This window comes from Drosophila bipectinata, chromosome 2L (genome assembly GCF_030179905.1).
Source record: "Drosophila bipectinata strain 14024-0381.07 chromosome 2L, DbipHiC1v2, whole genome shotgun sequence".
NCBI lineage: Eukaryota > Metazoa > Arthropoda > Insecta > Diptera > Drosophilidae > Drosophila > Drosophila bipectinata.
This window is the reverse complement of record NC_091736.1, coordinates 22,401,563-22,414,544: the sequence shown is the minus strand read 5'-3', so window position 1 is coordinate 22,414,544 and position 12,982 is coordinate 22,401,563. Positions and strand designations below refer to the sequence as shown.

General features: G+C 38.3%; 1 protein-coding gene across 3 annotated transcripts in view; it reads right to left on the bottom strand.

Annotated features, from left to right (window-relative positions):
• The window catches only part of Cht10 (Chitinase 10), a 45,248-nt gene that overhangs the window by 28,956 nt on the left and 3,310 nt on the right, over positions 1-12,982 (bottom strand). For 2 of the 3 annotated variants that reach the window (XM_017233784.3, XM_070276766.1), the window contains exons 2-6: positions 11,248-11,292; positions 6,410-10,012; positions 6,165-6,350; positions 5,820-6,099; positions 4,388-5,761 (exon numbers count right to left, since the gene is read on the bottom strand). In XM_017233784.3, the coding sequence (XP_017089273.2) occupies positions 4,388-5,761; positions 5,820-6,099; positions 6,165-6,350; positions 6,410-10,012; positions 11,248-11,277 (5,473 nt within the window). In that variant the 5' untranslated portion in view covers positions 11,278-11,292. Of the gene's footprint in view, positions 1-4,387; positions 5,762-5,819; positions 6,100-6,164; positions 6,351-6,409; positions 10,013-11,247; positions 11,293-11,589; positions 11,609-12,982 lie in introns of those variants that run through there. The other variant, XM_070276765.1, reaches the window with a different exon arrangement.

Genomic DNA, 12,982 nt, shown 5'->3' with positions numbered 1-12,982 from the left:
CCTTATGAAATCTGGCATGTCGTAATGTTTTGCCAAAAATAGCTCTCATGTCAAATTTGAACTCTCTTACTCTAAAAACACCAAAGTTATACCATTTCCGATCATTCAGTTATATGGCAGCTATAGGATATAGTCGACCGATCCCGGTCGTTCCGACTTATATACTGCGTGCAAAAGAAAGAGGGGTGTGTGCAAAGTTTCAAGTCGATAGCTTTAAAACTGAGACTCTAGTTCGCGTAGAAACAGACAGACAGACAGACGGACAGACGGACATGCTCATATCAACTCAGGAGGTGATCCTGATCAAGAATATATATACTTTATAGGGTCGGAGATGTCTCCTTCATAAAAACTACATTTAATAACCTCTTATGGTTCACATGTAATATATAATGCCAGAAAAAGCCAGGTCATTACCATAGCCCACATAAATACATTCACCTGTTAAACTTTACATGTTCGGATACGTAGAATTCTCCCGTAAACACACTTACACACTTAACATTTACAGTCCGTTAAGTCCGTGATAAAAGTGTTGGTGTGCAGGGGCAGGCAGAGATATTTCCAACCTCGTGTGATAGGGTTTTGAGCACCACTAATTTAGACGTTTGGTCTTCAAGAAAGTGTAACAGATATTACAATAACATCACCAACGAAATAAAGCATATTTAGATGGTTTCATTGATTATAAAGTTATGTATCATTTAATTTAAAACAAGAAAGGGCGGTTATAATCGAGTTTTCAAACTATATTATTGCCCCTTGCACATCCACCACCCCCTCTCTTTCAAACACACTTTAACCAACCCTTAGTAAATAACTCCCCTAAAAATTCCCCACTAAAAAAAACGGATTTGTAGGTGTAGATTAGCAATTTGAATAGTTTGGCATTAAAACATTTCCCAAAAATCTTAACGAACTGCCGCTACAACGAGATTTCCGTTTTGGGGGCGGGAGTTGTCTCTTATAGTTTTCGAGATCCACGCGTTCAAAAGTTAGCCCGTTTGTATGGGTTATAGTATGGGTATATCTCCTTCAAAAATGTATTAGGATAACATTTTTTTCATATATAAACTAACTATAGAAATGGCATCACAATTTTTTCGAAAAACTTTCAGTACTGCCGCTACAGAAATTTAGCGTGGCATATATTTAAAACAAACTTCCTATAACTTCCTTCCTATATCCTATAGCCCTATCACTTATAGAGTCTGAGATCCACGCGTTCATATGGACAGACGGATGGACAGATGGACAAAGCTATATCGACTCTTCTGATGATACTGATCAAGAATATACATATATGTATACTTAATGGGGTCGGAAATGATAGCTTCTCTATGTTATTGTTTCCGTTTATTTTCTTGTTTTAATTTTATTCATATTATATTTTAATTTTTTTAAGTGTTTTCCATAAGGCTATGTTTACATGTACATGTACAAAAGTTCCCCTTCAAAGAGGGTTATAGTCCCTTTCAAAGGGTATTCTAATTTTTTCATGATGATCAGGATCACCTCCTGATTCGATATAAGCATGTCCGTCTGCTTCTATGCAAACAAATCCCTAATTTTTAGAGCTTTTACATTTAACATTATTCTTCTTTTCTTTGCACGCCGTATATTGGTCGGAACGACTATATTGTAAAGCTCTCATATGTATAACTAATTTTAGGAAAATACATTTTTAGGGAAATGTATTTTTTAAGATAGAATCTTCTTCCGGGACTCGGATTTTATGATAGTAAATAACTTAATTTACTCTAATAGGTTTTCTCTCTCTATTTAGTTTACTCTAACTAAATAATTTAGTAACTCGAGATACTTAAAACCTCGGTCTAACTTGACACTGCAAAACACGGAGTTATAAGAGGGTTATAAGAGTTATATTCACCGCTGCCGGATTCAGTTTACTTAGGATCCAAAACAGTTTTATAACAGTGCTCTGTTTACGTTTAAAAACTCATCGGTAAATACCGATCAGGGAATTGCCGATCTTTATACCCTTGCAGAGGGTATTATAATTTTGTCCAAAAGTGTGCAACGCAGTGAAGGAGACATCTCCGACCCTATAAAGTATATATATTCTTGATCAGGATCACCTCCTGAGTTGATATGAGCATGTCCGTCTGTCCGTCTGTCCGTCTGTCTGTCTGTCCGTCTGTCTGTTTCTACGCGAACTAGTCTCTCAGTTTTAAAGCTATCGTCTTGAAACTTTGCACACACCCTTCTTTCCTTTGCACGCAGTATATAAGTCGGAACGGCCCGGATCGGCCGACTATATCCTATAGCTGCCATATAACTGATTGATCGGAAATGGTATAACTTTGGTGTTTTTAGAGTTAGAGAGTTCAAATTTGACATGAGAGCTATTTTTGGCAAAACATAACGTCATGCCAAATTTCATAAGGATCGGCCGACTATATCCTATAGCTGCCATATAACTGAACGATCGGAAATGACCCAACTTTCGTGTTTTTGAAGATAGAAAGCTGGAATTTAATACAGATTCTATTTTTGGTCAGTTGATCCAACCCATCAAATTTCATTAGGATCGGCCGACTATATCCCATAGCTGCCATATAACTGAACGATCGGAAATGGTATTTGGTAGAAATATCAACTTTCGTATTTTTGAAGATAGAAGTTTGGGACTTTTTTTAGATTTTGTATCGTAATAAATTGGATTATATATTCCTATTTCCATAAGGATCGGCCAACTATATCCGATGTTTGCGATATATATCCGGTTTTAACTGCAAGGGTATATAAACTTCGGCTCCGCCCGAAGTTAGCTTTCCTTTCTTGTTTTGCACAGTTTTTTAAACAACGTATTCACCTTCCACTACCCTGGCTGAGCCTTTCACCTATATATCCAACCTTCTTTTTTCCCATTTTTTTGTAAAAGTGGTTTGTTGTCGGAACTTCTTAAGGCTTAACCCGAATATTTTCCAAACCCCCATGGAGTACAAGTTTATGTTCTGAAAAACTGCGCCGAGGCCCTGTAAAACTCTTCAACCTATCTCTGGACGCTTTGATATTTTCCCTCATGGGAAAGGAAGAAAAAAGAATATAAGACGCATTATAATTATAGATGCATTTCTAAATTGTCAGCCATTGTCAGCTTTTAATTCATTAATTAATTTAAATTATTTTTTAGTTTTATTTTAATTTATTGTTACGTGTTATGTTACATGTAGAGGCCCATACCCTTGCAGAGGGTATTATAATTTTGTCCAAAAGTGTGCAACGCAGTGAAGGAGACATCTCCGACCCTATAAAGTATATATATTCTTGATCAGGATCACCTCCTGAGTTGATATGAGCATGTCCGTCTGTCCGTCTGTCTGTCCGTCTGTCTTTCTGTCCGTTTCTACGCGAACTAGTCTCTCAGTTTTGAAGCTATCGTCTTGGCTGCCATATAACTGAACGATCGGAAATGACCCAAACTTCGTGTTTTTGATGATAGAAAGCTGGCACTTGGTACACATTCTATTTTTGGTCAGTTAATCCGATCTACCAAATTTCATAACGATCGGTTGACTATATCTTATAGCTGCCATATAACTGAACGATCGGAAATGACCCAACTTTCGTGTTTTTGAAGATAGAAAGCTGGAATTTGGTACAGATTATATTTTTGGTCAGTTAATCCGACCTAGGAAATTTCATTAGGATTGGCCAACTATATCCTATAGCTGCCATATAACTGTACGATCGGAAATGGTTTTTGGTAGAAATACCAACTTTGGTATTTTTGAAGATAGAAGCTTGAGACTTTTTTTAGATTTTGTATTGTAATAAATTGGATTATATATTCCCATAAGGATCGGCCAACTATATCCGATGTTTGCGATATATATCCGGTTTTAGCTGCAAGGGTATATCAACTTCGGCTACGCCCGAAGTTAGCTTTGCTTTCTTGTTTTTGGGTTTTTTTGTATCTAAAAGTTTTCTTCGTTTTACAAAATCTCTGATATATGGTGAGTTTCATTGAAATTAAGGTGTCACATTAAGTCACTGCTTAGCACTATAAACTGGTCTATGAAATTTGAATAAATAACTTATAACGTGCAATTGTTTATTTCGACTTTTATTTCGGAGCGGATTGTCATTTAAAAACATCAATGACCAAACAAAGTATATTACCAATTGGGTTTAAAGTTGTTCTTTAATAGATTAAAGAATTATTATTAACATAATTATCTGTCTAGTATCTAAATAACTGTGGCCAACGAAATATTTGCTGAAACACACTACTATGTGAGCTAGGAAAAAAAAATTTTAAAGCCCATATTCATCACCATACTTTTACTTTCCTACTCACACTGATTAAATATAAATCAGTATGCCTAAAATTATGGGAGTTTGAAAGTAAATGATTACTTACTCATTGTTTTGTCGGTTTTTTCAAGTCTGCACTTTGGGGCCGGTCCTCGGTATCCACGAAGTACACGATTAATAGTTTTAAGTAAAGGGTAAGACTCACAGTCACAGTCATTTTTGAAGTCGTCCAGGTCTAGGGCCCAGATCATGGCTCCTCCCAGACCCATTGCCTTTACATATTCGCTTTTATGCCGAATCATGGGCGCATCATCAAAAGAGACCCATTGGTCCCGAGAATAAGCAAATGGTCCCATGCGGCCTCGAGGGTCCCGCACAACGTTCCATCCTCGGTGTCGGATATATGAACAAATTTCATAATAAGAGAGAAATCCACGGGCTCTTGTAGCCACACCAGCTTCCCCCCCACCGTAAGTCGGTGCATTCAGTTGATTATCACTTATTTGAGCTAAAGAAAAAGATTGGCCGTACATTGGCATTCCCATCACCAGTTTTTTTCTATCAGCTCCACTCTTTATCCAATAGTTTATTGAGAAGTTGGCGTTAAAAGTGGAAGCTCCATCGGGGTGATCATACATGGGTGCCACATGACCCGTTTTCCCGTCCCACTGCCCATGATAATCGTAAGCCATCACAGCAATCCAGTCAAAATATTTAGATAATTCAGGCACTTCATATCCAGAATCAATAACCTTTTTATTGGGGGATACTGCTGCAGATAGAAGGAGGCCCCTTGGTCGGAAAGCTTGGGAAAGTTCTCGCACTAAGGTAGTGAATCCTTGTTTTTCATCAGCGTTTCCTCTTTTACAGTCAACCTGCCAGCATACTGGGTATTCCCAGTCCAGATCCAAGCCGTCAAATCCATACTGTTCAATAAAATTTAAAATATGGGCAATGAATAATGCTCTCGCCTTAGCACTTCTCACTAATCGAGCGTATTTATCGCCGGCTGAGTCATTCCATCCTCCAATGGCTACTGTAACTTTAACACCTTTTTTTCGATGGACCACAACTCTGTCGTAAAAATTATTGTCTAGATCAGCCCAGGAATCGTGTGGCTGAATGGTCAGATTATCGCGATTAAGCACAGCGAAACCATAAATAATATGTGTACACAGGTCTGAATCGATGTCCTCTGGAAGATACTTTCCACCATCCTGTCGATACCACGCCCAATTAGTAAAATAGCAAATGATTTTAAAGTCCGATCTCGCACTGATATTTGATACTTGAACGTCCGATTCGAGTTCTAAATCGATTTCTTCGACGTCATTATTGGTATTCGCTTCGTTGTTTTGTAACGCTTCTTCATTGTTATTTAAATCCTCTTCAGTTTGGACATCATTAGGACCTTCTATAGATTCATCCCCATTCAACGATGACTCTATTTCAGCTGAAATATTTTCTTCTTCCACAGATTCTAAAAAATAAATTATGATTTATTTGTAAGGAATTATGCTAACCATCTTGAAACTTACCTATTGGCTTAAAATCCCCTGGTGGATATTTAAGAACGTCATGAATTTCTCGCAGAAGAGGATACACTCCATACCCACATCTATTATGAAAGTCATCGAGATCGAGAGCCCAAACCATACCACCGCCTAGGTTTAAGCGCCTTACTAATTCCGATTTTTGGCGGATCATAGCAGGATCGTCGTAGGATACCCATTGAGTTCCTTTTCTTGCATACGGACCCATACGCCGTAGATTATCTTGAACAACTTCCCAACCTTGATTCTTAATTCGATCACAAATCTAAATAAATTTAGCCACAAACTATTGTTAATCGCATGCTGCATACACAATTTTAAAGTTCTTACCTCATAAAACGCCAGAAATCCGGCTGCTTTCGTAAACTCCCCAGCCCGACCGGGGCCCGGCGCTTTAGCATTTAAGCCGTTGTTGCTAGCATTTTCCAAAGTAAAGGACTGGCCGTACAAAGGCATACCCATAATAATTTTTCGAGATGGTGCCCCTTTCTCGATCCAATAGTTTAGGGAAAAGTTCTATTATTAATTAGATAATGAGAATTTTAAAGTATATTTAATATTTTTAAACTTCCTACCGCGTTAAAATATTTGTCGTCATCGTCAGGATGATAATACAGAGGTGCTACATGACCTGTCTTCTTGTCCCATTGTCCATGGAAGTCATATGTCATCACAGCAATCCAATCAAAGTAGCGAGAAATCTGCGGCACATCATAGCCAGCATCAATTATTTTTTTACTAGGTGAGACAGCCGTAGACAATAACAATCCTCGTGGTCTGAATGCCTCAGAGAGTTCCCTAACCCACGCAGTGAATGCTTCCTTTTCCTCTGAAAATCCCCTATTGCATTCCGTTTGCCAGCATACTGGATATTCCCAATCTAGATCGAGACCTTCAAATCCATACTTTTCTAAGAACTCGATGGCGTGGCGGATAAAACGAACTCGGGCCGAAGGACTTCTTATAAGTCGACTATATTTATCTCCCTGTGAATCGTTCCAGCCACCGAGTGCTAAACTGACTTTAATTCCCTTTTCTTTTAAACTGCTTACACGTATATAAAATTTATTGTCAATATCTGCCCAGGAGTCATGGGTGCGCAAAATTAATTCTGTATAGTCCAGTACAGCAAATCCATAAACCACATGCGTACACAGGTCTGTGTTAATGTCATCGGGAGTAAAGCGGCCAAGTCCCTTACGGTACCAAGCCCAATTCGTAAAATAACAAACTACTTTAAAATGACCATTTAATGGATCCAGTACTGGTTTATCTGTAGGATAAGTTGGTTTTGCAGTTGTAATCGGTCTTTGAGTGATGGGTACAGGCTTAGCGGGAGCTTGTGGCTTAGAGCTTTGCCCAGTTACACCGTTATTAGAAATACACATTGAAGCAATCGGCCAGTCGCAATTGCCAATAGCCTCGTTGTAGTGCAGTCCAGGTGGGCAATCTGCGCCTTGCAAGCGGTTCCACAAACAAAAAAGATACTTTGAGCAGTCACCCGGATAGGGTACTCTTTCCTCCCCGTTGCACGGGTCTTCTTCGTTAGCACGACTTTCCTGAATAATCTTAAGATATTTCTTGGATGTCAGACACTGAACATTTTTTGGCCAGTCGCATATTTTGCGAATAGCGTCCCAGTGAAGATTTCCACCACATTCGCTGGGCACAAGGACGCCATTTACACAGATATAATATTTTCCACAGTTTTTATGTGTATAGTATTCCGCTTCGTTACATTGGCTTGATATGGGTGGACGACGAGTAGTTTGGTTTGGCCGTTTAGTAGAAATTGCGCTTATCACTGGCCGAGATGATGTAGTTGGATTTCTGCTAGGCTTTTCTGTTGTTTTTGTTTTCTTCGTGGTATATGGTGTAGGCAATGGGGAACTACTTTCCTGTTCTCTTTTAATTAAACAGTTGGCGGAGGACGGCCAGTCACATGCTTTTGTATCTTTATTCCAGTGTAGACCGCCGGGGCAAAACTGTTGCCGAAGCTCCCCAGAAATTATGCAGTGGTAATAGGCGTTACAATTCTTTTTGTCAGCATAAAATTCACCGGGTGTACATATGAACGCCTGCTCTATGGGATAAATTACTGCTGGAAACGGTAAGGTTGTATGAACTGGTATAGTAGTGGTTTTCGTTGGCTTGGAAGGTCGACGAGTTGTAGTAGAACCCCACCAAGATGTGTGGTTAATATTATTAATTGTGGTGGAGGTAGGTTTTTTAGTGGTATTTTTTGGAACCCTTGTGGTAGTTCTATTATCGTTTGCCTGAAAGCTTGGCCAAGTGGTAGTGTGTTCGTGATTCTGTTCTACACTAGCTGACCCATCATTACTTACAGTGGTCATTTGAGGAGGTGCTGGGGTAGATACCGGCGACGGACGGTCACAATTAACTTGACTTGGCGGCTCTGTATCTAATCGACCTAAGCCACGATTAATGGCTTTCAAAAGAGGAAAAGTTTCAGTGCAGCAGCGATTGTTAAAGTCATCTAAATCAACAGTCCAGGCTGCTACACCAGCAAAGTTGTTATTGGCGGCATAGCGTGCCTTTGCTTCAATACTTGACGGATCCTCATACCCTACCCATTGGTTCTTGAACAAAGCATAAGGACCAGACTTCCTGGTAGGGTCCCGGCCACTCAACCACTTAGATTTTCTTATGCGTTGACAAATTTCGTAATAAGCCAGCATTCCTGGCTGCTTTGTCAGCTCACCAGCTTCTCCAGGTCCAGTTGTTGGAATTCCTTCGCCGCCCAGGTTTTGGAGACTTTTTTCTAGAGTAAAGCTTTGTCCATAAAAGGGTATGCTCAAAATTAACTTATTACGTCTTGCGCCCAACTTTAATAATAACTGCATAGTGTAGTCTGTGTTGTATTGTGGGTACTTATCTGATTTAGATCCGTATAGTGGACTAACATGTCCAGTTTGCCGTTCCCAAAAACCATGGTAATCATAAGTCATTACCGTCATATAATCTACAATATCTGACAGTACCGGGAGTTCATAGGCTTCCGAAATAATTTCTTTGTATCCCGAAATCGCCACTCCAAGCATTAGTTTCTTATTTACTCTTTGGAACTCAGTTCGTACTTCACGGAGCAACATAGTAAGATTTGGCCGATCGCTTGCAGGTCCCTTAGCGCAATCGCTTTGCCAGCACTTTGGATAGTTCCAATCAAAATGCAGGCCACTAAATCCATGACGCTGCAAAAAGCTTACCACACTGGAGGCAAATACTTTTCGCTTGATTTCATCGCCAGCTAGTCGTGAATACTTGTCGCCGCTAGAGTCCGTCCAGCCCCCCATTGCAATCATAACAGGAACATTAAGTGAAGTTACGCGGCGATAAAACTGGTTCTCCAAATCCACCCACGGATCAAACTCACGAATAGTCAAGAGGTCAGGGTCAAGCGAAGCAAATGAGTAAATAATGGTCGAACAAAGATTTTTGTCAACATTCTCGGGAACAAAGTGACCGTCACCTTTGCGGTAAAAGGCCCAATTTGACATATAACATAGAACCTTGGGTGATAAATTAAGATTTTTTTGTGATAGAGCTCCATAAGAGGGTTCAAGATTTGGCTGGCTTAGTTGTGCTAATGCGCCATAAGGTTTCTGCACTGTATAAGATTCTAATTCTTCAATGTTTTCCAGATGTTCGATATCCACTGTCTTCAGTAGTTGCTGATTCGGAGAGCCCTCTCGATACGGCTGTGGATAGTTATGATTAGAATGCTCAGATGTAATAAAGGCAGCATATTTATCGGAAACCGTCCAGGGATCTGGCTTAAATTCATTATTGGTGTTGGCTATATCTGAAACATAGTTTTTGAATTCTTTTTCTACGTTTTCCTCTTCGTCATCACTTGGTGGTGCTTCAACTGAATCTCTCACAAAATAACGGTGGTCTCTGTTTTTTTTTAACTGCGCTACGATTTCCTTATTTACTGTTGGCACACTTTCTACAGCGCTTCGAAGAGGTATGAACATATTTCCAGGGATAGGATTCATACTGAAGCGACTATGAACTTCAGCGTTTTCTTCTAATGGCGTACTCTCCACTGCTGATCGAATGAACGTAGGTTGGAACTTGGGTCCTACATGAATTTCGGGTGCTTCGATACGAATGTGCGCCGTTACAAAATGTGTCAAATAAAATGCACATAGCACCTGAATGTTCAAAATTAAAAAAATTAAAAAAATATTTTTGAAAATAGAAGCTTGGGACTTTTTTTTAAAATTTTTTATTTTAATAAACTGATTTTATTATAATATTCTCATAAGGATCGGTCAATTATATCTAACTCTTAAAACACCAAAGTTATGGCATTTCCGATCAATAAGTTCCAATAATAAGTTAGTCGGTCGATACCCGGCAGTTCCGACTTAAATTTTGCGTGAAAAGGAAAAAGGGGTGTGTGCAAAGTTTCATAGCTTTAAAACTGAAAGACTAGTTTGCGTAGAAACAGACAGATGGACAGACGGACATGCTCATATCAACACAGAAGGTGATCCTGATCAGGGATACATATACTTTGTAGCGTCGGAGATGTCTCCTTCACTGCGTTGCACACTTTTGCCCAAAATTATAATACCCTCTACAAGGGTATAAAAATGTTTTTAAAACGTATTTTTTTCTTATTTAAGGGTGATGAGGAAAAGTGGCCATTTAAAGGGGCTAAACTAAAAACGATTTACATAAGGAAGAGAATCAATTGGATCGCTTTCATAGACGGGTTGGAGTAGTAATGGTATGGGGTGCCATATCCTATTATGGCAAGTGCGAAAATTATAATTGCGTTCTAAAAAGTGCATTTCCGTTCTTTACAAACTTATTTGGAAATGTGAAATGACATTTCCAATACGACAATGCTCAAATCATGCCATACTCCCCAGACTTAAACATAGTAGAAAACGTCTGGGGATGGTTGGCTAGGAAGGTGTAAGGGGGTGACAAGCAATTTGGTACCAAGAAGTATTTAATTTGCGGTATAATAGAGGCTTAGTTAACAATAATGTTGGAATATTTAACAAATTTGTGACTCTACTCCCAATCGAATGCTTAAACTTAACAACATGCTTAAACTTATAAAATTGTTAAAACCAACGTTTTTTAATACATTTATCGAAAAAATTTAAGTTAAGCTAGATGGCGCAGTTTTTTCATGCAAATAAATCTGTTCCTTTAGTTTTTAATTGAATAAAAACCAATACGAATTCCAACTGCATTTTTGTTTTTGTGCTTTTATTTATAGAGAATGAACTAAATTATGTTGGGAAAAAATTAAACAGTTTTATGATCGTATTGAATGTCAAACGCGCAAACATTCTTTTATCCTGTTTTATAAAATATACTGTATAGTCTACTGTTTGTACTGAAGAAAAATGTACAGAATTTTACTTACCAATCGCCAGGTAAGCGCAGGGCGCAACATTTCTTTATATGTTACCTGTAAACCAAATTTAAAATTATTAAGCATATTTAATATAAATATAATATTCATATACTATATATATTATTTATGTAAATGTCTTATGAATATTCTTAACCAGTCTATATAATAAACAGGAAAACAAAGCAAACTTCGTGTATAGTCACAGTAGATACCCTTGCAGTTAATGTCGAATATACATAAATCAAAAACATCGGTTATAGTTGGCCGATCCTGATGAGAAGTTTATTAGAAAACCTATTTTTTTAGAATACATAAAATACCAAAGTTTTTTTACCAAATACCAATTCCGACCTTATAAAATTCTGTATTCAAAAACACGAAAGTTGGGTCATTTTCGATCGTTCAGTTATATGGCAGCTATAGGATATAGTCGGCCTTATGAAATTTGGCATGTCTTATTTAGGGTGACCAGGCGTCCGTATTAATACGGACATGTCCGTATTTTCAGCTCTGTGCCCGTTAGTCCGTATTTTTTTGTAAAATCTCCGTATTTTTCGCGTTTTTAACGAAAATACAGGTTGCACCTGCAATTTTTCCGAAATGAGTTTCTAGACTTAAACATTCGAAAGCGCCCGCGCTCGCAGTTGACGTAGAGGACGCGCAATCAGTTTAACACGCGTTATACGGTAAAATTCCCTAGAAATATGGGACGATTGCGTCTGGTTATTCGGACTGTCGCGTACATATGTACATTGCTTATAACGTTGTTTTGTGTATATCTGTAACAGCTGACTTTTTTATTCTCAATCAGTCAATCTGTAACAAAACAACAAACTCGTAAGTATTCTGAATGTTTTATAAACGCTTATTACGATTAGATTAGTTGAGAGCTTTATTGTAAAAAAAAGTGTACTTGTTGTTGTAGATCCTGGAAGTTCAGGTTTCAAGTAATCGAATGGTCTGAATGTTTTCAACGCGAAATTCGGTAAAGCAAAATCTAACCTGACACCCGACAGGGACAACAAGCTTGTGACAATTAACACGGCATAATGTCCGAGTCACCCGATCACAAACGCTTGAAAACCACGCCGAATTCAACCAAACGCAAGTGTACATTTACAGAGGAGTTGAGAAAAACTTATTTTCGTAGTTTTTAAAATAAATCTGCATATTTTGCTGATTGCATTTTTGTGATTGTAAGGTGTCAGTTGCAAATAGTGGTTTGAATTTTTTCTTCTTTCATGAAATATCGCCTGATTGCTCTTGTGAAATTGTAGGAACACGTGATCTGGAAAAACATCTCGCTACACCAAAACATTCAAAAAAAGTGCAAGATGCATCTACTTCGCGTTCCAATTTGGACTTCACTTATCAAAAATCAGCAACAGAGGCACATGCAGTTTGGGCGGCTGAAGGAACTTTGGCATACCACACCATAAAACATCATCAAAGGTACATATCCATGGACTGCACAAGTCAACTCATTCGCTCACTCTTTGGCAGGAAAGGAAAAAAAGTTTCTTGTACAAAAACCGAAGCTATTGTAAATCAGGTTCTATCTTTTCATTCCATTGAAATGGTAGTGCAAGATTTGAAAAAGACACCTTTCTTTAGTATAGGCACTGATTCGAGTAATCATGGTAATTTGAAAATGTTCCCATTGATAGTCCAATATTTTGATCCTGCTGAAGGAGGGATAGTTGTCAAATTGTTAAATATCAAAGAAAAGTTTGATGAAAAACCT